Source organism: Ciconia boyciana, chromosome 3, assembly GCF_034638445.1.
Source record: "Ciconia boyciana chromosome 3, ASM3463844v1, whole genome shotgun sequence".
Classification (NCBI taxonomy): Eukaryota; Metazoa; Chordata; class Aves; order Ciconiiformes; family Ciconiidae; genus Ciconia; species Ciconia boyciana.
This window is the reverse complement of record NC_132936.1, coordinates 38996886-39023701: the sequence shown is the minus strand read 5'-3', so window position 1 is coordinate 39023701 and position 26816 is coordinate 38996886. Positions and strand designations below refer to the sequence as shown.

Here is a 26816-nt window from a genome sequence, read left to right as displayed (position 1 = left end):
GAGTGTGTGGCTGTCTGACAAATAAATAGTCATCTGTTTTTTTTGCAAGCCTTCCCTGCTAAGAGGTGTTACACTGAATTGTCCTCTATTAGTTCTGTAATACAAGTTTCCCAGTATTTTATAATCTTTTTTCAAGTTCGTAAAAGAGAAAGATCATGAGGAACTTATTTAGTATCAGCAGAAGGTAAGCCTGGAGCAGATTAATTTTTTCTTCAGCAAAAGAAATTCTTCAGCAGTATTACTGCTGCCAATAAGAATTATTACTCAAGGCTCCAGAGGGCACTGGTAATAATTAGGCCAGATAAGGCACATAAATAGAAATGTGAAGGGGGAAATCTGTCACTCAACACTTAGTATAGCTGAAAAGGAAAAAAATAATTATTTTCATTTTTGATATATAGACTGAACTTTTTGTTACTGGCTGATAAAAGTTAAATACCGTCCTTTTTCAACATTCATAATCAATTTCAGAAATGTTATGAGATCATTACAGTGATAGCATAAAGCACAGAGTAAATTTTTTCCTTACTGTTGCTTACATCTTCTCCTCTAATTCCTCCATTAGCCTAAGTCTGATGCAGCACACAAGCCACGGAACTTTACCTCAATATTTCTGCAGACTACTCTGGATGGATGGATAGGATCCATAGGTCACCAGAAAGCTGCCTAACAGGGTAGTGTCCTCTCTATAGCCTAGATTTATCTCCCCTAGTGTTGAATGAGTATACACATTTGGAGTCAATGAACTGAGATGCATACCAAGACAAAAAATACACTCTGTAGGCTAATTAAGGCTCTCAAAATTGATGCCCTCAACTTCTGAAGATGGGTAAGTATACCACTTTTCAAGTGCTGCTCTTTCAATTTTTTGAGGGATTTTTGACTTAAACTCTAGAGCTGCTACAAAAAGTAACAACGGCGGTCAGAGACACATTTTTTTCCTGTAAGATAATTACATGTTTATTTGTGATAATTCAGACCTTTTCACCACAGACTGAAAAAAAACCAGATGAACAGTTCCTAACTGTCAGGCATGTACTACATGCTTTAGAACTCACAAATCTGGCTGTTGGACTACCCAATTAAAAAAGATTCTTCAGTGACTTGTTACTGGCTTTTCATCTCCAGTCCCTGTAATTTCTTCTGAAAGGCTTAAAATAGTGTATTTTTCCTCAACAATATTGTAATTTTCCACTAGTAAAAAAAAAACAAAACAAAATTAGTAATTTAAACAGAGGCTCAAGTTAACCTGTTTGAGCTATTTTTGTTTTACAATGTTACCTTATCACTGCAACATACCTCTGCAAATCAAACTGTATCATCCTGATTCTGTGAATGGCAATCATTAGTTGGCTGCTTTTGCAGAGGCAGCACAAGATAGCAGGAATTTCTATTACAGACTTATGAGCTGGGGACAATTAGAAAAGCCTGAACAATAAACCAATAGGTAAAGTAGTTAATATCTTATTTTTCCGTGAATATATTAAAAGTCCTGCAAAGGAGACCAAACTCTTGGACTGAAACCCATTGCTAAAAGCCTTTGGTTATTCTGTCAAGGTTTTGGCTGACTCGGAGTCCATCAGGTCCTATTCGTGACTCAGTATTATCTTCCAACTTTTCTGTGTCCTTTGCTGTAGTTTTCTATTCTTTACAGTAGTATTTTGTTTGAAAGATCTGAGTGGTAGTCCAGCTTCTTAGAAATTATTTTTCTCACATAGAATCTATTCATGTTGTCTTGGGCCTTGTTCTACTTTAAACCTCTTCATCTTTCCACCGTGCTGTTTACTCCTCCAAAGGATGCCTGTCCCAGCTATTCACTTGAATTCATTATTGTACAACAAAGCATTGTTTATGACTGACTTCAGCTGTATTTGGACCTCCTTATCTCCCCAGATGGTCATTATTGTTCTTAGGCCAGCTGGCAGCATACTTGGAGCAAGGCCACCTCTGAGGTATGCTTATGACTGAAACAGAAAGAAGCTATCACTAGGAAAAGAATGCACAAATAAATCTCACATAGCATGCAGGGTTAGTTACAATGGCAAATGACTGCTGGCAAATCCAACGTTTATACAGTGAAATACAGAAAGCAGATTGCACAATTCACATTAACTGGGTCAGATGGCATAGGTTCACCTACATACTCAATCTTCCCCAAATTGAACTGCTGCTGAAGAACACACATAACTTTTTTCAACTTCAAATGTTTTGTGGTTTAAAAAATAGCAAAGTTGTTTTGAAGTCTTTTAATGCTTGCACCACACGGGATAAAACTGTGGCTTTAAAGAAACACATAGAAACTCTGGCCATTAGCATTAATATATCATTAACATATTTCCATATGTTGGAAAAAGTGATGCATGATTTTTTAACTCTGTATTTTACATTAGGTACTGCTTGTCTTGGTTCCTAGCTTCTCACCCTAAAATGCTACACCCCAATCCTTTTCTAGATTACAGTTTAATCTATAGCACCTGTGATATCATCCAAGACATTAATTAAAAAGTAGAATTGAACTGAGCCCTCATGGAGTTTACCTGAAACACACATTAAGTGAACCATAGGTAATTACTTTACAAGAGTAGTTTTTCAAATCCTTGTGCACATACCAAGTTCTCTTATGAGACTGCCCCGAGTTGGTGTCAAAAGCCTCACAAAAATCAAGCTGTATCATATAAATTAGCCCACTTGCTCTGTCAGAGATAGATATTACATTGGTTTAAGACAATCTGCCTCGACACAGCCTTCTCAATGATTTCACTTCATTATTTCCTAGAGACCTGCAGGTTGATTATTTAACTATTTGCTTTCCAGTCCTCCTGGAGAGGTGTTGCCTTGCCAGAAACCCATCCTCCTTCACAGCCGGCCATGCTGCTTCTCTCGAGAAGACTGACAGAAAAAGGCACCGAAACACGTCAGCTTTCTCCTCTTCACCTGCTCTCTCCCCGTTATTTCCAGTCCCTTTCCTCGCTCACGACATGACATGCGTCCCCAGCCCCTCGCACCTGCAGCGGCCATTTTAGTTTACCGCTTGCACACCGCGGGACAGCCCGTCCTGGCAGGCCCCGCCCACGAGACCCGCCCCGCCCCGCCTCGCCCCGCCCCCTCGCACCCCTTCCGCCACCTGACCCGGCCTGTCAGTCAATCCGGGCTCCGCCGTGGGGAGGCGGAGCCGAGGCAGCAGTCGCAGCCAATCGGCGCGCGAAGTGCGCCGGCGCCGCGGCCAATCGGTTGCTTGCTTCTTCGGGGGTGCGGCGGCTGCTGTCCCTGCGCCCCGCTGTGAGCTGCTGGCACCGGCTGTCGCCGTCGCCGGCTGAGGTGTCGCGGTAGCCGCAGCAGCCTGGCCCTGCCCCGGTGTCACTGAGGATGAGCCCCCGCGCTGCCCAGCGCGCGTCCCGCCCTGCTCGCCCGAGTCCATTCATCTAGCGACTGGTGAGGGGAGGGCTGCGACCTGCTGATGTGTCCGGAGGGGGAGCCGGGCCTGGGGGAGGGGCAGTGTCACGGCTGGCCCTGCCGGAAGGGACGGGATGGGGCGGCGGCGGCGGCGGGGGGCCGTAGGAATGGGGAGAGCCCGAGCCGGGGAGGGTAAAGGGCCGCCGGCCACGTAGGATGGGAGGGGACCGGCTTCGAGGCGGAAGAAAAGTGGCTCGGGCGCCTGTTTTGATAAGTCTCTTCTGTCGCTCGTCGCTTCCCGGCTGCGGGGACTTGCGTAGTGAGAGTCAAAACGGCCACCTTCCCCCCGCCTGCCCCTCGCCCGTGGCTGGCTCTTTGAAACACTTCAGACCTTCCCCCCCTTGACACTGGCTGCAGTCTCTGCCAGGTTTCCTTAGCTGGGGATTCCCGGGAAGCTTGTCGTGTTTCTGGCCTTCTTGGTGATACTTGTCTGTCGCTTTTGGTAGCAGCTCACAGTATTGCTGGCTTTCAGCAGCAGCGTAAGCACCAGAGAGCTGAAATCTCGTAGTTAGCTTAAAAGGATATTTCTGTGCAGTCTTCTTAGGGGCCAACCACCTGATTTCTGAAGTCTGGCCCTTTTTTTGCTGACGTGGTCAGTGTAGTTGTCTGTCTTCATGGAAACTGACCACAATTTGTGGTTTACAAAAAAAATAATAATCACCCAACAACATCTGCTGTGGGTACTCTAATAATACTGTACCAAAAGTTCAGAGTTCATTTAGAAAAGTCAGCTTTTCCTACGACTTGATGTATTTATCTGATATAGTTTTAAGTGTGGTGAAATTCTAGAACACATTTGTGGTTCATTGCTCTTGACTTATTTTCAGGTTACCTGTTTCAATAAAAAATCCAGAGCAAGGTCCCAGTATATTGTGGAAATGCCTGTAACAGCACTCACTGTACTTTTGTTTATACCACTTTGTGTATGTTTTAATTTTTTGGATAGTGTTAAGTTATTAAATGTTAAGTAGTTTTGACTATTTCTACATAAGCCAAGCACAGTATTTCACAGTTTACTGTTTATGTACTATGATTCCTGACTAATAGGTCCGCTCTGATGCATTGTAGGTGAATTTAGCTACCAATGGTACTTTGGTGTTTTTTTCACAGATGTGTCTGCCTTTAATTGGTAGTGCTTGTTAGGAGCAAATGGATTAGAGTTGCTGGATCACTGAATGTCTCATCCTGATAAGGATTATCCTGTTGTTGCTGTGGAGGTGGAAGTTGCAGGAAGTCTGGAGAGAACCTCTAAAGGTCACCTGTGCTAGGGGTGTACCTGTGCCAAGCGGTGGCACAGAGGCCCCGGCCCAGTAAATGAAACAGCTTGGATCTGCCATGGCCCACGGGACGTAGTGGGCATGGTGGAACGTGGTGTTTTTTAAAGCAAGCTGGTTTTCCTCCATAACTTTACTTCTAGGCAGGTCACATTTATTTAAAACTTGAACAGGTTGCTTGTTGTCTAGCCCATTTTGAGAGCCTCACTAGCATTCAATTTATCACTTGAAAGTGCTTCCTGACATATCATCTTAATCTCTTATGGAATTTGAACAAACAACTACTTATCCCACTGTCAGGGGTAAAATGGACTAGAGTTTTGATTTTTCTTTTTTATGTAACAGCCACTTTATTCAAAGGCTCTGGGTGGTCTGTAGAAAACACAGCTGAAGGAGAAAATAGATCCAGTTTGCTCAGCCTGTACTCATGGGTTGTTTTGTAAACCTTCTGAATCCTAGTTGCTCTTTCAAAAGTTTTCTTCTGCTTATCTACTTCTGTTAAAACTTGATATCTGAACTAGGGGCAGCGCTTTACCTGTTTTGTTTTTGTGTATTGAGAAGAGCAGAACCCTTGCTTTCTGTGCCTTGTATTGCAATGCTCCTGTAATATAGTCAAGCAGCTACTTTTTTTAAGAGTCTATGTGGGAATTTCTGGCTACCAAACCACTCTAAGCTGCTGCATATCTTAGATTTACCCTTTTTTCCTTGTATATTCAATCACTTCTCCCCCCATAAAATATATTGTGTATTCAAATAATATCATTCAAGGGGTTGAAAAGCCTAGATTTATGCCCAGACTTCAACAAATGTGCAGGGAGTTTCTGAACAGGTTAAACTGTCTGTGGATATGTAATCTTCTGAATAGAAATTACTAGTCTAGCTGTTTTTTAAAGCCTTGGACAACGTGCTGCTTATAGCTGAAGGGTGTGTTTGCTGTTATTTATCTAGGAATTCAGCATTGTTTCCTTGAGGATATGTTACTTAATGCCAGGGCTACGTTTATTATATTACTACTCAGCTTCAATTTGCTAGTCACTTTTGTCAGATTCTAAACTATTACTTTAATATGTGTTAGGGAAAGTTGCCTTTAGGTAAGACTACAGTCAACAGAAAATCCTGGAAAATCAGTAACATGATAGCAAATTCCCATGGCTTTAATTCTGTAAGCTTTAGGTTTGTTTCTTTGATTAGCTTACTAATCAAGTAGTCTGCATGGTGAAGTTTGTTTTGGGTACAAATATCTTCAGGATTTCCATGCTGTTATGGTTACAGGTCTTTTGTGATGTTATGAAACAAGTGTGAATAGACCAGCTTGGAGAATATTATTAAATGTCAGCATACTTGTTTAAAAAACAACCCCCCTCTGAAGCTCTCCTTCCACTCCACCCTGGAAATCTTTAAGAACTCACAATACCCTTATAAGGACGGACTTAACCTTCCCAAAGGGTATGATATTGCCAGTCATATCTCTTTTCATTTAGGAACTTACTATCAAAAGGAAGAGCAAATGAATTTTGCACCTTCTGAAAAGCCATATTATTTACACTATTTTTTTTTTAAAGGAGGGCTATTAGGATTGACAAGGAAAACTCTAGGCTCCTTTTATATGGAAGATAGAAATTATTTAGTTCTGTTTTAGGAGAGCCAAATACTAGGTAGTCTTTCACCAAGTGCATCCTAGATGCAACTGGTATTTAGAAAAAAATCAGTATCACTTAAAAAAATAAATTAAAAAAAAAACAACAGAGAAACAGTGAATGGAATTAAGTTATACCAATTTAAAGATTAAATAAGGTCTTGAGAAATATGTTCTTATTAAAGCAGCCTAAAGCTGGGTTTCAAGGCCATGTCACTAATTTGACAATTAAGTTCCTTTAATGCAGTGCATGTGGAAAATGCAAAACCAGCAATCTGTCTTCAAGTGGCACTGAATTCTAACTATCTGAATCTCTTCTGTTGTCTCTTTCACTTCCATGTGAGACCATTGTCTCTATTAGGATGAAAAAACCACAACAGCAGCTACTAGCCACTCTCTTGGTACTGGTATCCACGTTAGCCAGATTTTGCTAGATCTAATACTGCGTGTAGGCTTTCATCAGGAAGAATGTGAAAGACCACAGATAGGAATTCTAGTATCAAATGTGTGCCTCCCAGATTGGCAGTTTCAATATATGTTTCTTGCATCCAACCACATGGTAAGGGTTGGTTGCTGTTTCTCTTCTGGTAGCATCCTTGTGCCTTTGAGCCAAGAGCACACAACCTCTGTGGAAATACTTTCTAGAAAAAAAGAAAATTGGGAATGTGTTGATGGAGAACGTGATCCTACAGATTTGGAAACAAGCAGTCTGGTATTTTCCTTCATCCAGTAGCTTGTGATGCCTCTGTGCTAAATGTCAGTGTTCTAGGCATCACAAAAATTTGTGCTGAATATGCTCTGCCTTCACTGGTTTGTCTTCTGAAAGACAGTGACTAAGAAACAGATATGTAGTAGGGGGTCCTAAAGCTGCCTTGGCATCATCACCTCTTTCTTCTGGCTTAATTTTTGTGAGATTTCATATAACCAGAATACAATTGATTATATATTTTTTTATCTATTCTGGGAAGCATCTTGGATAACAAAAATAGGTAAACAGAACCCTTGGACTTGAAGACCACTAACCCACCAGAAGTCCCTTGTAAGCAGCTTTGATACACAGAGAGCTTTCTGGAACTCCATAGTGGGGAGCTTCTGCCAGCTCTGTTCATTTTTCCCAATGGTTGTACAGAATGTCAGGATTTCACATCTGTCCTGTGCTGTGTGCAGGAAATGAAATCTACCATCATCATCCTTAGTCATTAAGGTATTTGTTAGCTTAGTCTTACAGATGTGTAGAATCTTAGTTAATTTCATACTTGAGAGGTGTGACAGCTTTGATTTTAGACTTTTTAGCAAAAAAAGTGCCAAATCTTTGCCTATTTATAGTGACTTCTTGAAAGAGACAGAGGTTTGTGAGACAACCACAGTAGGTAGAGAGCTTCTTTTTCAGTTGTAGGAGCTCTGACTCTGTGAGGTCAGATGACACATCTGTCACACTCCTTCTTGGAGCGCGTCTGACAGCTGCTGTGCAGTGGTGCTTTGCCCTCTCTGAGGGGAAGAGCAGAGTGAGAGGGCTCTACCTACTCGCTTCCAGGAGGCAAGATACCACAAACACTTTCTTGCTACTTAGAAACTGCTTCCAAGTTGGTTGTAATCTTTTAAGTTTTCCTGGGCTGTGAACATGTATAATAAGTAGCTCATGTCTCTAAGGGAAAATTTAGAAACCCGCTTGCTACTGAAATAAAACGTCTTTGGGATACTCTGAATACTGCTCCAATTCCTCCATTTTCTGTGACGTTTTTCTGTCATGAAAATGTTAATTAGGAATCAGTTTTTAAAAATAATTTGAATTCCAAATGATACCTATAGTATCATAAAAATGTTTAAAAGATAATAATTCTATTTAGCTATTTATGTCTTTCAATAATTACAGCATTAGGAAGACACTGGTATTATAGCATGAATATGATCAGTGCTGAGAAGCCTACAGAAATATCTGCAAATAAAAGCAGAGATACATAATCAAAAGGGCACTGCATTCTAGATATTTAAATTCAAACTTTAAAAAATGCTGGTACTGTCCTGTCTTGTGCTTATTGTAGGTGCTGATCATTCAGCTGGGACTCCATACACTAGAAGTAAGCATTTGGACAGCAATCACAAGGTTTTCACATAGATGTGAGCATCAGTTCACAATTTTAAAGTTTTAAGGTTTCAGTTAAGGACCTACTCTGTATTTAAAAATAGTCAGATCTGATTATTAACCCTTTTCAGATGTTATAATAACATGATCGTGGGTGTTATTGGTGTGCCAGTCTATTGTGGAGGGGTGAAAACTTGTTCTACAGCCTTCTGTCTCGAAATTCAAGGTGTCTATGTCAATGTACTAATATAGTATCTAGTGTTGTAATGTTTATAATAAAGGAGGGCTGGGTTAGAATGACTTATAAAGAAATAATTCAGTAGAGTCAGATTTCACATAGCTGCAGTAAATGTCACCAAAATGAAGTTAGTGTGAGGTAGGCAGGGTTGTATTTCTATCTGATCGCAGACTTAATTCTTTTAATATGTGGTTTATTGTCCACAGTATTTTGGTGTTTGGTGAGGCTAGAGCTCAGGTGCTTTAAAGAAAGTTTTCTCTGGCCTCTCTGTTCCATTCCTGTAAGGGCACAATTTTCTTTGGAACCAGGGTTTACTTCTGAATCATTTTCTCATGCAATTCAGTGTCTTAAATAGGTGTGTTCTGCATAAGGGAAGGTATGGCATGGGGCACAGCAGGACTGCTTCCTTGGGTGGTGGTGCCATTTTATACTGGTTTACCTAACAGATTAGTCAACTTCATTGTATGACTCCCCTGAGTAATTTTTCTTTATTCTTTTTAATTTTACTTTCCTTTCTTTGTAGCGCTAATAGCAATGTCTTAACAATGAATTATATTTAAGATGTGCTTTACAAGACACATGTAAAATTCATACTTCTTCCACAGCATAATTTTAGTGCCTAGTGGCATATTGATGAAATGTGACAAATTGGGTGGAGGATAATAGCACTTCAGATGTTTTTCCTATAGATCTCCAAATATATTTTTTTTAATTATTACTATTTAGAAGAGTGTTTGATGCACTGGCAATCTGAGTCTGCTAATAGCAGTCACCTGTCATGCGTTGATTCCTTGAAGCAGCAAGTCAGGCTGTGTTCCTGAAACTAGAGCTTTTTTCCAAGCTTGCAGCAGTGGTTCACTTTTCTTTATAGTCTGAAGCTTTAGAGAAGGTGAAAGAAGAGTCCACACAGGTATATGTTAACTTCTTGTGTTACTGCAGAAGTTTGCATGTTGGTTGTAAAATGCCCTGTAGGGTGAACTCAAGCTCGCTGTGACAAATGTAAGCTAAACGGTTGTGGTCAATTTTGGTCTCTGAAATATTTCAGAATGTTACTCCTGGATAGGGATGAGGGACTAAATTGTAATGAATAAAAACTACTTTTTTGTTTATCATGTGTCTGCTGTTTGAAATTGTTTTGAAGGTACATGCTGAACAACTTTGATCTGCAGATTTCCATTCCAAGTATTTAATCCCTTCTGAATGAGGTGGAAAAATAATTGTTGAAGGCTTTGTCATGAGATATTTAAATGAATACTCTTGGATTAGAATTTTTTTTTCTCGAGAGTTTAGATTCCATTACTAGTGCTTGCTCTAAACTGATTGCTTTCAACTTGGTGGAAATCTTGGTAATTCTTGAAATAGGAGGAGGATTGGGATTTCTGTTTTCTCTTCCAAACAAAGTAGTTTATCCCTGACATGTCTTTGCAGATAGAGACATTAACAAAATATGGTTATGCATTCAGTGCCTGAAAAGCAATGGAAGCTAAGATCAACAGGCTGGGAGGGGCAAGGAGTGCAGTGTGCACATGGTTACTTGTATAATGACTACTGAGCTGGAAAGGTAGCAGTTTTTGTTTGTTTGTTTTCCCAAGGATTTGCTAACATACTTAGGTTTATTTATTCATCTTTCATGGTAGCATTGTCCAACTTATTTTGGAATATTTTACTCATTGGTAAAACAATTTTAAACTACAGTTTGCATAGCAAGCAAAAACATCAAGGAGTTTAGCACATGATTGAATACACCTTCACTCAGTTTGCAATTTATGCTTGAAAAGATTGAAGTGTTAATTTTTTTGGGGCTGAATAGCAGTTCACATTAAATTATGCAGTGTATCAGTGATGTGTATAGTTCAGTTTTTCTGTTTTAGATGGGTTTATGTGTGACTTTTATACTGCTGTCTGCATTTCTTGTACTGTAACCCTTTTAAATATAACTACACGTGTTTAATAGGCTAGATCAGTGCTTCTGTCAGGCCTTCTTTACTTTTGAGAAAGATGGATATACTAGAGATGAGTATGCACAGATAAGCAGAAATGCTGTGTGCACCAGACTGTGAATATATTTTCATGAACAAGAATTTGTATCTTTGCCTCCTTTTCCTTCTTCTTCCTCCCTTACCTCTTCCAACCTAGACCTTCATTTCTTCCTGCCTGTTTCAGGAGCTTTAGACCTTTGCCCTGCATGAGTGCTAACAGTCTGAATTCACAGCTCTTGTACAAGTTTTTTTTCTTCACTCTGTTGCCATCCTTCCTCTCACATTTGTCAGTGGCTCTGGGAGTAGTGGAGAGGAGCCTTCCTGTTGATTCTGCAGGAGAGACTTAGTAGGGAGATGGGTAGGCATTCAGGCCAGGGAAGAGAAAGTAAAAAAAGAAATAATCCTTTTTTGCAGTGGCTAAGGGAAACTGTGGTGGTCCCTCCCTCCTTCTGGGTGGGACTGACAAAGCAAGCTTCTGTTAGCCAGGATCTACTCAACAGCTGTGAGGATTTTTTGGTGTGTGGGTGTTTTTTGTTTAGTGTGGTTTTTTTTTCCCTTAGCAGTCTTTTATTTCAGTCCTTGCTTTCTGATCACAAAGTAATGATATAATCAGACAGTAAACTATGAGGGTCCTAAGGACCCTAAAGCTGGGAAAGCAAACATTTTTTTTCTCTTCCGATGACTTTTTTGGATCCAGTTCACTGTGTAGCCTCCAAGATTTATGTCAAAGAAAGGGAGGAGGTGCCTTTGGAGGCTGGGATGGGGAATGAAGTCATGTCTTTTTAAACTGACTGAATGTCTGAGTATAAGCTCAGATGGCATGGGGCAGGTCAGTTAACCCTTGCCACATTGCTCCTGTACTTGCAAGCACTAGTTTGATATGCATTTAGATTGGTAGAGTTGCTGGGGAAAAGATTTTTTGTTGACTGATCTGTTCCGGTTTCTTCTCTTTCAGGTCTCCCTTGCAATTATGGAGTTTTAGAAGAATAAGGTAGTGTGGAGGGGGAATCCCCCTCTCCACACTTGAGGTAGTTCACTTTTGGAATTTTCTATGGACAAGAATATTTGTTATATAAGATGGTGAAATAAGACTTCTAAAAGTATATATTTATAAATATTTATTTGGATCAAGTGCCAAACGTAGCAGTACAAAGATTTCTAATGGCAGCTCAATAAAACTGGATTTACATCCTTGGAATTACAAGTTTTTTAAGGCACTGTGTTGTGTACTGAATTGGAGTGCCTTGATACACTTAAGGGTTGCTCCCCTTAAGGAGAGGAGCAGCTGCAGAAGTGAAGATGAGTTCTCTCATGCCAGACTGCACTTCAAAGTGTCGATCTCTACAGCATGCTTTGGATGTTATTTCTGTCGTAACCAGAGGAAGTGAAGGCCAGATCAAGGCCTTTCTCTCTTCTTACTGCTACAATGCTGCAACTATAAAGGATGCCTTTGGTAGAAATGTTATACATCTTGCTTCATCTTGTGGCAAAAAAGGTGTGCTAGACTGGTTGGCTGAGACTAAAGGAGTAGATCTGTTGGCGAAAGACAAGGAGTCTGGATGGACAGCTTTGCACAGAAGTATATTTTATGGATACATTGATTGTGTTTTGTCATTACTGAAGGTGAGTGATTTACAGCTGTAGTTTTCCTTGGTATCTACAATTTTTAGAGTTGTATTTGTTATGTAAAAGTGGGTTTTTAAACTTGCCTGAAGGCCTCTTGAGGGTTGTCTTAATACTGCATTTAGATCACAGTGCGTGGATTTACTTCAAAGTTGTCTCTGCAGTCATAAAAGATGTCTGCCTTTGCCCATGCAGAAATCAGCACTGAGTAAGGATCCCTGATTAATTGTGGACTTCCCTGAAGACTGATTTGTGTGGATGATATCAGGGTCAGGATCTTAAAAAGTGGAGAGTGATCAGATGGAAGATAGTCTAAAAATAGACTCTTCAGTACTTATACCAATTAGTGTTTTTAGAGAACACAAAATAATAAAAGCTGAAATGGAGTTATAATTAGAAATGAATCTTACATTTGAGAGCTAAGCACTTCAAGATATGGAGCATTTTATTAAGTGAATCCCCATTTCATTCATGTTTTAACCAGGGCTTTTGCTCAGTCTCTCTCATTCATTTCTTGCAATTGCTGTTTCCTTCCTACCACCTAGCAAGTTGAGTATATTTTTCAGTTGCTCTTCTGTTCCTCCTGTCCCAAGCACGGCAAAGGGAAGAGCTACATATGGTTGAGATGTTTAGGGTCCCTTTAACCACATGAGAAGATGAAATATTTGTGGTTCAGGGTTACTTAAAAAGAAACGTTTTAAGGCAGAGAATTTTCCATTTTGAGTTCAGCCTTTTAAAATTGCAGTGACTAGCCATTTGTAAGCATTAAACTCTACTTTCAACAAGCAGTTTAAGCAAAATGATTGTGGATCCAGTAGTTTTTAATTCTTGACGGTCTGGTAACTGTTAAATATAGATTTCATGTGCTGTTCCCTTACATAGCGAGGAGGTTTTCATTAAACTTCACAAAAGTAGGTGTTTGTGTGAGAATTGTACATGATTCTGTTCTCTAGAAAACTGGAAACTATATGATGTATGAAAAGTATTCAGTCCTCTAGTCTGTGTGTATATCTGTATCTTTGATACAGATATCATCATCTTTGCTTACAGGAGGCCTATACAGGTTTCCCCACACGTATTTTACTTTTCTATCAGTTGCATAAATGAGTGAGGCTTTTCTGATAGCTAGCTCTGCTGATATTCCTCTAAGAAGCAGAATGAAGCAGCTCATGGAGAGTGCTCTGCCTCCCAGTTCTTTAACTGAAGTCTCTCTGCTGTACTGCATTATAGAAAGGTATTATAGCAAGAACAGATTTATAACAACAACAGCAACAGGATTATAGAATAGAACGATGAAATAGCTGAGCTAGAAAGAGATCTCTGAAGATTGTCTAGTCCAACCCCCATGCTCAAGCAAGGTCGGCTAGAGCAGGTTGCCCAGGACTGTGTCCAGTTGGATTTTGAATGTCTTCAGGGACGGAAACTCAAACATCTCTGTTCCAGTGTTTTAATACTAGTCCAGTATATTTTTATATACATATGTATATATATGTATATATAAAATATATATACTTATATATACATATAAAATTAAATATATTTATATATATAAAGTGCCTATCGCCATATTGATAAACATTCTTTGGAACCACTGACAGCAGAGGTAAGAACAGGAGTCAGCCTGTTAGTACCTTAGCACTTCTGTTTCCAACCGATTTAAAAAAAACAAAGCCACAAGACTTTGCTGCCAGCCTGCCTGGCTGGTGTTTAATACTGCTACTCCATCAGGGTTGGAGGGAGACCTACTGTGAATGGCAACAGTTTGCACTGTGACTTCTCCAGCTGCGCTGCAGAACAGTGCAGGTGTCGCAGAAGGGCAGCAAGACACGAAGGCTCAGACCCGTTAGCAGTCAAAACATCTCAGCAGCAGGGAGCTCCTATTAGGAGAGAGCAAGCTAACTTTGCGCACAAAGCTCTCACTCTCTGTGCTTAAGGCTGAGTCAGTGATCCTTCTGGACTCCTCCCAGGTTTCAGAAGTTCACCAGACAGAAATACATGTCAGTTATAAATATATATATAGTCCAGTAAAAATGGGTTTAGGTTTAAACAGAATTTCTTATATTTCAATTGGTGCCTATTGCCACTTGTCCTGCCACTGGATATCACTAGGATCTCCACCCTCTGCCTCCAATCAGGTATTTATTATACACGTTGATAAGACATGTCCTCCACCACCGCCCCGAACCTTCTCTAGGTTAAGCATCCCAGCTCTCTCAGCCTCTCCTTGTATGTCAGATGCCTCAGTCGTTATTTTCATGGTCTTTTGCTGGACTTGCTCCTGTATGTCCATGTCTGTCTTGTACTGGGGCATCCAGACCTGAACCCAGCACTCCAGCTGTGGCTTGCCAGTGCTGAGTAATGCCTGCTGGCAACACTCCCTCATGCAGCCCTAGATGCTTTCACCATTCTTAGCTGCGAGGACGCATTGCTGGCTTGTGGTCAACTGGTTGCCCACCAGGAGCCCCAGGTCCTTTTCTGCCAGGCTGCTTTCCAGCCAGTTGGCCTCCAGCTGTATTGGTACACTGAGCTGTTCCTCCCTAGGATTTGCATTTCCCTTTGTTGAACTTCATGAGGTTCCTCTCAGCCCATTGCTCCAGCCTGTCAAGGTCCCTCTGAATGGCAGCGCAACCCTCTCGCTTAGCCACTCCTCCTGGTCTTATATCATCGTCAGCCTTGCTGAGGGTGTACTCTGTCCTGTCATGGAGGTCATTAGTGTAGATGTTAAACAGTACTGGCCCCAGTATCAACCCCTGGGGTACTCAACTAGTGTGGATGACAGACTTCTGTTGTGGGCTGGAGGTAGTCATGGCTTATTCTCAAACTGTATCTAACTACAAGTTTTGCCACTCAGCAATTGGAGTTTGTTTTTACAAATTTAGACCACATGAATATCACTGCAGCCTCTGTTCTGCTTGTAAATAACCTATGCAGCTGCTAAAGAGAAGAATATCCAGCTACCTGCTAAATCATAAAAATAGGTTGGTCTTCCTATCATATAGGGAATTGTTGCTAGTAGGGTTGCCTTTATACTTTGGAGAATGTGTGTTGCTCTTCTGGCTAGTGTTTTTCCAAATGAAGTCACAGGTTAAAATCCCTACAGCAGATGCGGCTAGCTGTCCTTATGTCATGCTTGAATGGATTGTGCTCCCTTGATTTTTTTATTTCATATGTTTACCTCTTAAGTGTGAAATTCTGTCAGGTTTTCTGTTATATTAGCCATGAGCTGTGGTACATAGGTACAGCTGTATTATCCATTACGTTCTGCTTGGGGACATCTGCAGTTCTCCCCTTCAGTGATCTGATTGATAACACTTGACTTCCTTAAAACTAGTGCTGGTGTAGCAGCACTTTTTTGTATTGAGAAAATGGTATTTACAGAGAAGATCTACCTCTCTCAAAGTTCTAAAGCAATGACCTCTTCATGCTTTGTGCTTCTGAAGCTTCCTTGTTGCTGTCTTGTCTGGCTGTTTGTGTCCTCTTGCCCTTTCTCAGAAACTGTGGACCACTGTTCCCTGCTTGTTTTCAAAGCCATAGTAGATTTTTTTGATCTTCTCACTTCTCCAGCTTGTCAAAACTGTTTCTGTAAACATGCCGATATAAGAAAATGTATTCTTCAAAGCTGGTAAATGCATTTTTGGTAAATACTTGCCCTTCCTAGATGGTGGTGCTTTATCTTGAAGTGTGTTTCCTTTGTGTTTCCCTGATTAGATCTTATTGCTCAATCAATATTCATACAATAAAATCCCAGTTATTAGATCAACATGATGTATGTGTAGTTGAACAGAACTGCACTGATTTTTTTCAGATCTGCTTACAATTTGCTTGAAAGAATCTGAAGATTTTCTTTTATCAATATTAAACTTCAATTAAAAATTTGTTTAGCTTCTTAAACATTTACCTGGCATACTTAAAGCTGTGAAGTTCAATTTTAACTTTGTTTTTTCCTTCCCCTTCTCTCCTTCTCTTTCAGCATGGCGTTAGTCTGTATGTTCAGGATAAAGAAGGCTTATCAGCCCTAGATCTTGTGATGAAAGATAGGCCAATCCATGTGGTCTTCAAGAAAACTGGTAGGAAATCAAGTAGCTTAAATTGTATTTTACAAGGAGATATGTTTCAACAATGTATTAATGTATGTACCAGTGTAAACAATCTTTTCCATTTCTAATTGGGACTGTATAAGTTATGAGATATCTGAAGATGTGGAGTCACTAATGTCATAAGACAGCAGGTGCAGAATCTTGGCAGTAGGCACAGGATGCACATGTGTAGCAAAAAGGAAGGAATAATGACTGACTTAGAGGTTTAAAAAAAAAAAAAAAAGAAAGAGAAAGTGATATAATAGGTAACCCTAAGAGGTTGTGGAGACTCCAGCCTTGGAGATATTTAAAACCTGAGAGAATATGGTCCTGGGCAGCCTGCTCTAGCTGACCGTGCTTGAGCAGAGGGGTTGGACTAGATGATCTCCAGAGGTGCCTTTCAACCTCAACTATTCTGTGATTTTTTTCTCTTTTATCTCAGTTCAGTTTATCAGAGAGACTTCAGTGTCTCTGAATTTGATAGAGTAGTTTACATCACTTCTGTGTCTTTTGTGAAAAGAGGGAGAATATGTTCTTGTATCTTCAAAATATTTTTAGGCTGGGTAGCTTGATATAAGCTAGTTACAGTCACTCTAAATACAATTTCTCCAAATAAGAAATGAGTATTTAAGAATAACTCTGAGCACACAAGGTTTTCTTTGACAGGGGAATAGTTTTTCCAGTGGTTTTATTTATTTTTATGCTGTTTTATACTTTTCTATCCCCCTTCTTTCCCCTTTTCTCCATGTCCCCAAGTTCAGTCATGTTGCACAGTGAAATTTATTATTTTCAGCATGTTTTCAGTCAATTTAAGTATTTTTGGTTACACAGATCCTGAGTTTTGGGTATTTTTAATTTTACCTTGTAAAATATGTTAAAATTATTTAATCTTTTTAGTACTAGCTCAACATGATCAAATATATGTTGATTTCAGTTTCTTACTCGTCAGAAAATGGTGTTCAGATATCGTTGTGACTGAGGGGTTATTTAAAAAATATAAAATGTTAGGTTTTGGCCACACCTCTAATTTGAAAGTGTTTATGGTTTTCATACATGACAGAATAACCTTTTTTTGGGAAAGGCTTTTTACTAAATTGAAACAAAGCATGTATGATCTAAGGTAGTAGTAATTGTGTTCTGAAAACATAACAAGTAAATTTGCTGCTGAGGAATGCTTGCATGTTCTGCAACTGGAAAATAAGTAATGTTGATCATCTTCTGTACATTGATGTTAAAATATTTTGTCATAGCACCTTCCTTCTCATAAGAATACAACTTTCAAAGGTTCAATTTTAGGTAAAAAACAGCTTTCCTCTTCAGATGTTAAATAGAAACAGCAGGAGTTGATTTTTCAAAGACATTATGCACGAGATTGGCAAATTTGCAAGCTGCAGAGAGAATTTTTTTCATTGCAGATCCCACTGAAGTCTACACCTGGGGTAACAATATAAATTTTACTTTGGGTCATGGTGGTCAACAGGGTAAACATCATCCTGAATTGGTGGACCTTTTTCCTCGGAATGGCGTGTATATCAAACAGGTATTCTGAAGGCATTACATAGGCGTGTTTCTCAGTGAACTTGGAGGGGTGTGTGTGGGGAAACAGCTGTCAAAGATGTTACCAAGTTTTGAAAATTCACATGAAAAAAAAAATTGGGTCTGTGGGTTTTTTGTTGTGTTTGGTTTTGTTACCCCTCTCTTTTTCTTTTCTTCCTAGTTATTTCTCAGCAAGCAGTTTCCATTAATCTGGCAAGCAGCTTAGAGCAGCTAAGGAATACTAGAGTAGGCCTGCTATATTATATTCTTGCTACTTCCCCCTTCCCTAATCACCCTCAGTTAAATCATGGTTGTATATTTTGGTGGGGAGAATGTTTTTTATATTATTTAGCTTGGATATATGGCTTGTATATCATTAAATAAATTCAGAAGCATGATACTTCTGTAACTGTTTTGAGTTTCTGACCTCTTGTGCAACTCCCATAGTGAACTGAAGTGGGACAATGAATCTGTTTGATACATGTTGAATTAAAATTCTTCTTGTGTTGTAAGCAGCACGTACTGTTAAGCACTCTTCCTGTAACAGTAGTTTTGTTCCTAGTAACTTCTTGGGACTTCATTTGAAGAATGTTTGAAAGTTTAAAGTACAGCTTGAACAAGCATTCAGGGCAGACAATCTGTGCTGCAGTCTTAACATGTTTCCTTCAGCTCTTCTGAGGCAGTATTGTTTCCCTTAAAACTCAATCTTTTGAGCTTCTGTTAGTCTGTAGGGCCATGCTTGAACTTATTTTAATAAATACAAACTGTAGGTCTCTTCAAGTAGGTTAAGGCAGTACGTAATAAATGTAAAGCAAATATTGTGTGTTCCCTGTGACTTCATTTGGCAGTCCTATGCTTTAATACTAGTGTCTTACTTGTATTTTCACGAACAAATCTTTATTAAAGCTGAACTTCTTCACAAAGTAGTTTTGGCAGGTGTTTTCAGATTATCCAAGAAAACTAATTTGTCTTGTACTGCCTCCTCCCCACCCCTTTTTTGCCCTTTTTCTTTCAGGTGGTACTCTGCAAATTCCACTCTGTGTTCCTTTCCCACAAAGGTCAAGTTTATACATGTGGACATGGACAAGGAGGACGCTTGGGTCATGGTGATGAACAAACATGCCTGGTATGCTATCTTATGCTATCTCGTGTAGTCTAGCATGATATTTCTTTTATTTCAAACAGCAAGTCTAAAAAGTGAATTAGAGTTTCTGTGAGTGTACTTTCAAAACCAGTTTGCTGTTGATTTCAAACAAACCCCCTTGCTCCCCACCAAATAACAGAAAAATACCTCTCCAGTACTACTAGTGAGGTGGCAGAGAGTAGAAGAATGTGCATTTAAATATATTTTAATTTAAGATAGCCAGGTACTGTGGTCAGACTTCTGTGTTATGGCCACATTGTTTTAAAGGCTAGCTGATGCCAGATAAGTGGAAGCAAATGGTTTTTGGCTGGGCTAGCTTCTTAAATAGGTTTGTGATGCCGTCTGATGAGTGTCAGGGCTGACACAAAGGAAACAGCAGTACTGTGGAGCTGTAGTGGCGTGAAAAGTGATGGTAGGGTTGCTTCTTACTAGACTTGCACAGCTATTAAGTGAAAACTCACGTATCATTTTCATTTGAATAGCACATTGTTGCAATATGCAAAAACAAAATTTGAGAAGACTAAGATATGATGACAACACAATTCTTAGACTTCAGTATCTTATCCTGTGCACACTAACTGGTAGTGTGCATTTCGTTTGCAGCACAATAGTTTTTTAAAATTTCTAATATCAAGTATCTGGTAGAACTTGATATTATGTTGCTGGATATCATAGTGAAGACTGGAGCTCAATTTTTAATGCTTTTTTTAAAAAAATGTAGTTCTATGAAATTAGAACTTTTTGCAAATTGCTGTTTTGAAATTGGGATGTTACCCAGTTGAATAAAGGAGAACTTGTGTTAGAATGCATGAAGAGTCAAAGATACAGAACTGCTTCCTTATTCTTTGGCATTTTCTTAGGATTATCCTGTGTTTTGGAGGAAGGGAGAAATCTTTATTGCTCATGTAATTTAAAAAGAAAAACAAAAGAGTTAATAGTTAATATTTGTTCAGCTGTTGTGAAGATATAGTTTCCATTTCAGAGCAGGTAGCTTAAAAATCATCTCCCCTGATTGCAGAGGATGCATTTCAAATAAAAGTAGTTCATCTTATTGCATTGGATGTGGTAATTATGTTAATGAGCATATTGTATGTTCAAATGCATTTTCATCTGTAGTTCAATATTTGGTCATGGCTTTCTGTTGGTGTAACTTTAGTTTCATAGATGGCCACTGGTTAATATCAAACTTCTTTTTTTTTTTTTTTTTTTTTTTTTTTCTTGTTCAGGTTCCAAGACTCGTAGAAGGCTTAGCTGGCCATCAGTGCTCTCAGATAGCTGCAGCGAAGGATCATACTGTTGTTTTAACAGAAGATGGATATGTTTACACATTTGGTTTAAATACTTTCCATCAATTGGGTATTCTTCCTCCTCCTGCTAATTGCAATGTTCCTAGACAGGTAAAAATAACATAAGTCAAAGCTTAGTTGTTCGTTTGTTTGTTTTAACAGAAAGTAAAATGTGAAGATTGTGGAAATAACTTTTAAACTTTTTCAGGACAATGAAGTTGAATGTGAGTTCAGATAAAATCTTGATTCTTGTTATCATATATCTGAGCCTTAAATACTTACCTGTGTCCTGATAAACGTCTTAGTTTGTAACCTGAGCTGTACTAAAGTTTGTAGTGCTAAGTATGATACAAGGTACAATTGCCAAAACCCTTTTCTTCCCCAAATTGTTCTGTAGCTGAAATGATGTAAAAGTAATAGGTATGTATTATTTGAGATTCATGCTCTTTACTCTTTTTGAATCAATGGCTGATGGATCTCAAGGTTTAATGGCTGTCTCCTTTGCTGGAAGCACTGTTGATTCTGGAGTCACAATGCCTTGGGAAGAACAGCAACAGGGAAGAGAGGGTATAGGTATCAGCAAGTTGACTATATTTCTGTGCTCAATCTATAACTTTTTCTAATTATTTTTTTTAAAGTAAATAAGATTTACATTACCTTTTATTGAAAGGAAGCTTCATGCAGAGTAGAACAACATTGCACTACTGGTGTTACAAAAGTAGGAAAGAATAATTGGCCGAAGTGCAACAGGATAGAGTTTTGGGGTATAATGGGATGCTCTTCAGTAGTGTAACAATAGCTGTGTATCCACAGTATTTGCTTTGATCTTGATCATCTTGATCTGGAAAATCAAGTTAAATTTGAAGTGTCAAATTAGTAGTATAGTATTCTGCAGTGTGTTTAGGGTGTTCGGACTTACAACCTGAAACTTCTTAGCTGACACTTTTGCAGCACCTGAGTCTTCTTTGGCTGTCTTACACATGTCCTGTGCAATCTTGTTCAACATCTTAAGTATAAAGACAGTCTCAGGAGATTTGATTCTAGTTCTGATTAGACAGTGCAAAAAGTTTACTTCTTTTTGTCAGTAGTACAGTAGTGGCCCACTTGACAAACTTCTGAAATAATCCTGATTTATTAGACTGTATGTGGATTGATACCAATGCTTTAGGAGTTACTTTAGGAGTTAAATGCTGTCAGAAGTTTGTACATGTGAAATTCACCTGTTGCTGCTTAATATTAAAGATGTACTTTGTATTTGTGCTTAGGTTCAGGCAAAAAACCTGAAAGGTAGAGTGGTGATTGGAGTGGCTGCAGGCAGATTCCATACAGTGCTATGGACTAAGGAAGCAGTGTATACCATGGGGCTGAATGGCGGCCAACTAGGTAAGGTAGAAGCATTCTGAAAGTAAAACCCAGCCATTAAAAAATGTTATTTGTACTAAAGCTGTCATCTGCTTCTTACAACAGAAGCCTGGTTAAAGCTTGCTCTTCTCTCTCTCTTCCCCCCCCACTTCCAGTCTGATTACATCATCCCTTCACACTTCTTTTGAAGAATATTTTTCATTCCTGCCAGTCACTTTCACATTTTGAGATGATGGGAGCTAGTCAGACTTAGCTCTGTTATTTGAATTCTTTATAATTCTTTTGCCTTCCATGTATCTTGTGTAGTGATGCTGCTGAAGACTTCCAGGAAACAGAATGTTGCTGTTTGTGTTGCAAATTACACCAAGGCATGCTTGTCTCCTTCCAGCAGTCTGTCTGGTACTGCCCTTAATAAATTATAAACTGGCATTCAGCTCTCCTGCCTATGTCCTTCTTTCACCACACACTATAAACATGCTACTGATAACTTTTTCCATACTAACTTTTTAAACTGAAATGCTTGCCCATATCTAGAATTTTTTTCAACAATGCCATTACCAGAATCTTCACTTAATTCAGTATTATTCTGAAGTCAAGAAGGAACCTAATAAAAACATGTTACCAACTAGTGAACTTCTTGTATGAATGGGATATTTTAATCGCTATTGTCTTTTTTAATAAACAGGTATTGCAATATTGGTTTGGATTTGCATTTCCACAGTTCTGTATCTGTGTGCAAACAAAACTTTAGCTAGCTCTGGTACTTACAGTTAATCTGCATCAGTTCTGGCATCAGGTTCAGACACTTTTTAGTGTTCCTATTTAAGATTGCAAAGGTATGTGAAAAAACTTGTCTTTGTCAGAGAAGTATCTTACTAATGAATTTTTTTGTTTGTTTCCTTTTATTGTTGTTTTTTTTAATATATATGCACCCATCATACAAGTTTTTTTGTGGTTGCTTGTGTTGTTGAGATTATTCTGGTGTGCATATGGCCCAGTGCAATACCATATGGAAACAGTAATTGGATCGTAAGCGGTATAGTTGTGTCAGCTGGACACTATGATAGACCTGTGTCAATAAACCTTGCCTCTTGAAGATGTTTGGGCATAGCACTACACTGTCATATGGCAGGGTTGCTTCCAGCTTTAGAGGTAGCTCTGCTGCTTGTTTCTGGATATTTTTGTACCCTGACCCACTCTGTGGTGCAGACATAAGTGCACACAGAGCAGGGTTATGTTAAGTATGAGATTCTTTGTGTTAGGTTTCTTGATGCAGCAGAGCAGCAATGGCCTGATTTTTTTTTTTAATATGTTTTCAGAGACCTTACATTACAGCTCCAACCTTCTCTGTTGTTTCATGTAACTGCCTGCCTTCATACCTACGTGCACTTACAGTAATTTTTATGACAAGCTTGTTTGGTATCTTCCAATGGCTGGAATAATCTATAGTTTATGCCAGTGTGATAGTGTTTCTAGTGTCTTGAACTGTAATATGATCAAATAAATGTTCTTCTTTGGAATCAAAGGCAGTACCACTGCAGAGTCTAACCACATTAAATAGCTTTCCCTGTAGAATATGCCTTACTTCATTTTTTTGTGTATCAAATCTTGAATGTTTTCTGGTGTTTGGGGTGAACTAACAAGTATGTGTGGTGGGTGTCTTATCTGTCTAATTATTTTGAAGATGAATTATCTAACTAACTAAAAAAATATTTTGGAATTTAAAGGTTCTTCAAAGTAGTGTAGCAAAGTGTCCTTTAAATGCACAGTGTGTGGAATGGCAAATAATGTTTTTGGGGTGTGTTGTATTTTCTAGGTTATCTGCTGGATCCTAATGGAGAAAAATGTGTAACTGCACCTCGCCAAGTTTCTGCTCTACACCATAAAGATATCTCTGTGTCCTTGGTCTCTGCAAGCGATGGCGCTACAGTATGCGTTACTGAAAGAGGAGATATTTATTTACTTGCAGACTATCAGTGCAAAAAGATGGCTTCAAAGTATGTGTTACTTTTCTAATTTGTCATGAAGAACAATAGGTGAAGATTTCACTATAGTCTTATATACTTGCAAGCTATTTTAAAGATTTTTGTACTTAAGAGATAATGCAGTGCTCCCCAGAGTTTTCTTCATTTGCAGTTCTTTCATATGAACTGCGGCTACCTTTTTTGTTTGTCTGTTTATTTGTTTTTGTAATTAGATGACTCTAAGGTGCCACTCTCTGTTTACCAAATATATTTTAAAAAAAAACATACTAAGAGGAAATATTTTGTGCCATTGTTTTAAAAATATTGAAACTGGTATTTTTTGTTCATCTGTTAGCCTGAATTTGTATAAATGCATCTTGGTAGAGGCATTGAAGATCTGCTATTCTATTTAGTTATGTTGTTATGATTTTGAATCAGTAATTTGGTGTCTGAATTTCATAATTAATGTGTGGATATAGTATGTTATAAAGGGTAATTTAGGTTGCAGGGAGAACCTTGTGGCATCATCTGGTCCATATGCTAAAACCTGGATGTAAAACCTGTTGAAGAAACTGGGCCCATGACTCATAAATTTAGGAAATTATTTGATCCCATTCTCTCTTACTTAGTTTGCAATAACAGATTAGAAGGGGTAATTAGCATTTTTGCCCAGCTAACTCCCAGTCAGCTTTTCAGCTTCACTTCAAATTTTAGCAGTGTTTATTGACGTGTTACAGCTTAATGATTATTTTATACCTAATTTTCTACATGGTTGTAAGTGAAGGTGCTGGCACTTGGAGAAACTTAATACCATGTATTGTGCTCTTATACTAAAGAAACTGAAAAGAGATAACTTGCATGGTTTTGATCAGGTAAAAAACAGAACCCACAAAAAAACCTGAGAAACAGCCTACTGGGGTAGGATAGGTCTTTTAATACAGACAACTAAATGATATTTACACGACTATAATTTTTGTAATGCTGAAGATCAAAGCTAAATCATATACTGGTTTTCATTTACAGAATTTTGTGAAGAACCTGTGGATATGATGTGACTTACTTAAGCAAAGCAAAAATTACAATTTACTAATAGTATTTTATTAGCAGTTATGTTAGTAATACCAGTGGGGAGAAACTAAACTTAAGTAATTTTTCAGTGTCACTACCTCAACTATATTTTTTTTACTGCTTGTCTAAATGAAAAAGGTAACTCTGTCATAAAAGCAACATCAATACACAGTGAAGAAATACTAATTTAACCTTTTGTGTTCTTTCAGACAGCTGAACCTTAAAAAAGTTCTTGTTAATGGGGGATATTTGGAATATAAGGTAGATACCCAGCATCTTAAAGAAAATGGGGGTCAGAAGATTTGCATTCTAGTGCTGGATGAAGCTGGAAGAGTAAGTTATGTCCCTAGAAATCATAATTATATAGCAAGCTGCGTGCTGATTAATCAAACTTTTAAACATAAGAAATTGACAGGTCAAAATCAGGCATAGAAAATACCCAGTTCATTTGTGTAGAGCTGCTAGTGGTTTGTTTCAGTTTTTTTGTTTTGGTTTGGTTTTTTAAAGGGCTATGGGAAGACTACCAAAGTAATGTACAGTAGTTTAGATGTTCACAGATTTAAAAATAATGGCTTTTCAGTGAAGGTGTAAACTCATTTTCTTTTACATACATAAGTGGTTATATAGTGTACATGGTCTGTTTTGTTGTTTGTTTTTTTTTTTTTCCTCCATCTCTCCTCCCACCCCACGTACCCAGTCACCTTTACGCCCTCCAGAAATAGTCTCAGAAGTAGTCTCTGGACTTGAAGTTTTAGAGCCTTTGTTGAAAAGCAGCTGTTCTGTAGATGAGATGTCCCTTTTATTGCTGAAAAGTTGGTGGGTGGCTTAGTATTTATAGTTAAGTGTAGACACTGTGTTGTCTTAGAACTGCAATACTATGGCGGATTTATTGTTTTCTTCCCTCATTCTTTCACAGAGTAAGAGTTTATAGGACCCTTCAAAACCCCAGCCTTTTCTAGATCTGCTCACTGGGAGATCTAAACCTTCAGTGCCATCTAGTGGTGTTTACAAAGAGGTTTTGTTACTGAAATGCTGCCTTAGAGAAATGTTGAAAACTGAGCTTGTATATTGAAGTAGGGAGCAGTGTGGGTATTTCCTTTTATTTCCTTGCATTTGACTGAATTATGTTTTGGGATGATCTTATCTGTTTTAATAAAGTCATTAGTTGTCTCAGAGATTATAAACTTCCAGTTCAGTATTTGTTCATGTGAGGTTTAGCCCCTAGCATCCACAGTATTGGTACTGCCCCTTCAACATCTTTGGGACACTGCTGTAGCAGTAAAATTACTTTGTCTTCCTGCATCAGTGGAACTATGTCAACCTACATTTCATATCTTTCCATGCTGAATACTGTCAAGTGCTGGAATCTTTAGTGCTTTTAGGCATTATAAATTATTGAGTAAGGAGAGGGATGGAATCTTAATACTTATATTTCCTGAATCAGTTTTTTCTGGTCTGGCTTGACTGTACTCTCTTTAAAGAGAGTACTGTTTAGCCTAGAAAAGAGAAGGCTCAAGGTGGATCTTATCAATGTATATACATACTTGAAGGGAAGATGTAAAGAAGATAGAGCTAGGCTCTTTCCAGTGGTGCCTGGTGACAGAACCAGAGGCAATGGGCACAAACTGAAACAAAGGAGGCTCAGTCTGAATATCTGGAAGCACTTTTTTACTGTGAGGGTGATCAAGATTGTGGAGTCTCCATCCTTGGTGATATTCAAAAGCTGTCTGGACATGTTCCTGGGCAACTGGCTCTGGCTGGCCCTGCCTGAGCAGGGGGGTTGGACTAGGTAACCTCCAGAGGTCCCTTTCAACCTCAACCATTCTGTGATTCTGTAGGAAATGAAATAGGATACACAAATTCTTTTGTCCCCTCCTTATGTAGGTGTTAACAGACCTGTGCAAGTCCCTCAGTGGGAGAAGACGAAAGCCCAGCTTTAGCACCACTAATGCCACATCTGTACCTTGCATGGGATTGTTGCTTCATGCTCACTTCTTTCAAACATCTACAGTATACCTTGTTAGGGTCCTGCTGTGCATGCAGGTCTTAACGTTTCTGTTGAATGTTTTGAAGTTCGTGTTTGGTCATGATCTC

At 38.8% G+C, this 26816-nt stretch overlaps 1 protein-coding gene across 9 annotated transcripts in view; it reads left to right on the top strand.

The window, feature by feature from the left end:
• The first annotated feature begins 3242 nt into the window (after positions 1-3242).
• IBTK (inhibitor of Bruton tyrosine kinase) overlaps positions 3243-26816 on the top strand; it is a 63268-nt gene continuing 39694 nt past the window's right edge. For 8 of the 9 annotated variants that reach the window (XM_072855365.1, XM_072855362.1, XM_072855364.1 and 5 more), the window contains exons 1-9: positions 3243-3432; positions 11619-12286; positions 16257-16353; positions 17778-17902; positions 18914-19024; positions 20269-20439; positions 21594-21711; positions 23507-23687; positions 24932-25055. In XM_072855365.1, the coding sequence (XP_072711466.1) occupies positions 11963-12286; positions 16257-16353; positions 17778-17902; positions 18914-19024; positions 20269-20439; positions 21594-21711; positions 23507-23687; positions 24932-25055 (1251 nt within the window). In that variant the 5' untranslated portion in view covers positions 3243-3432; positions 11619-11962. The remainder of the gene's footprint in view (positions 3433-11618; positions 12287-16256; positions 16354-17777; positions 17903-18913; positions 19025-20268; positions 20440-21593; positions 21712-23506; positions 23688-24931; positions 25056-26816) is intronic. The other variant, XM_072855368.1, reaches the window with a different exon arrangement.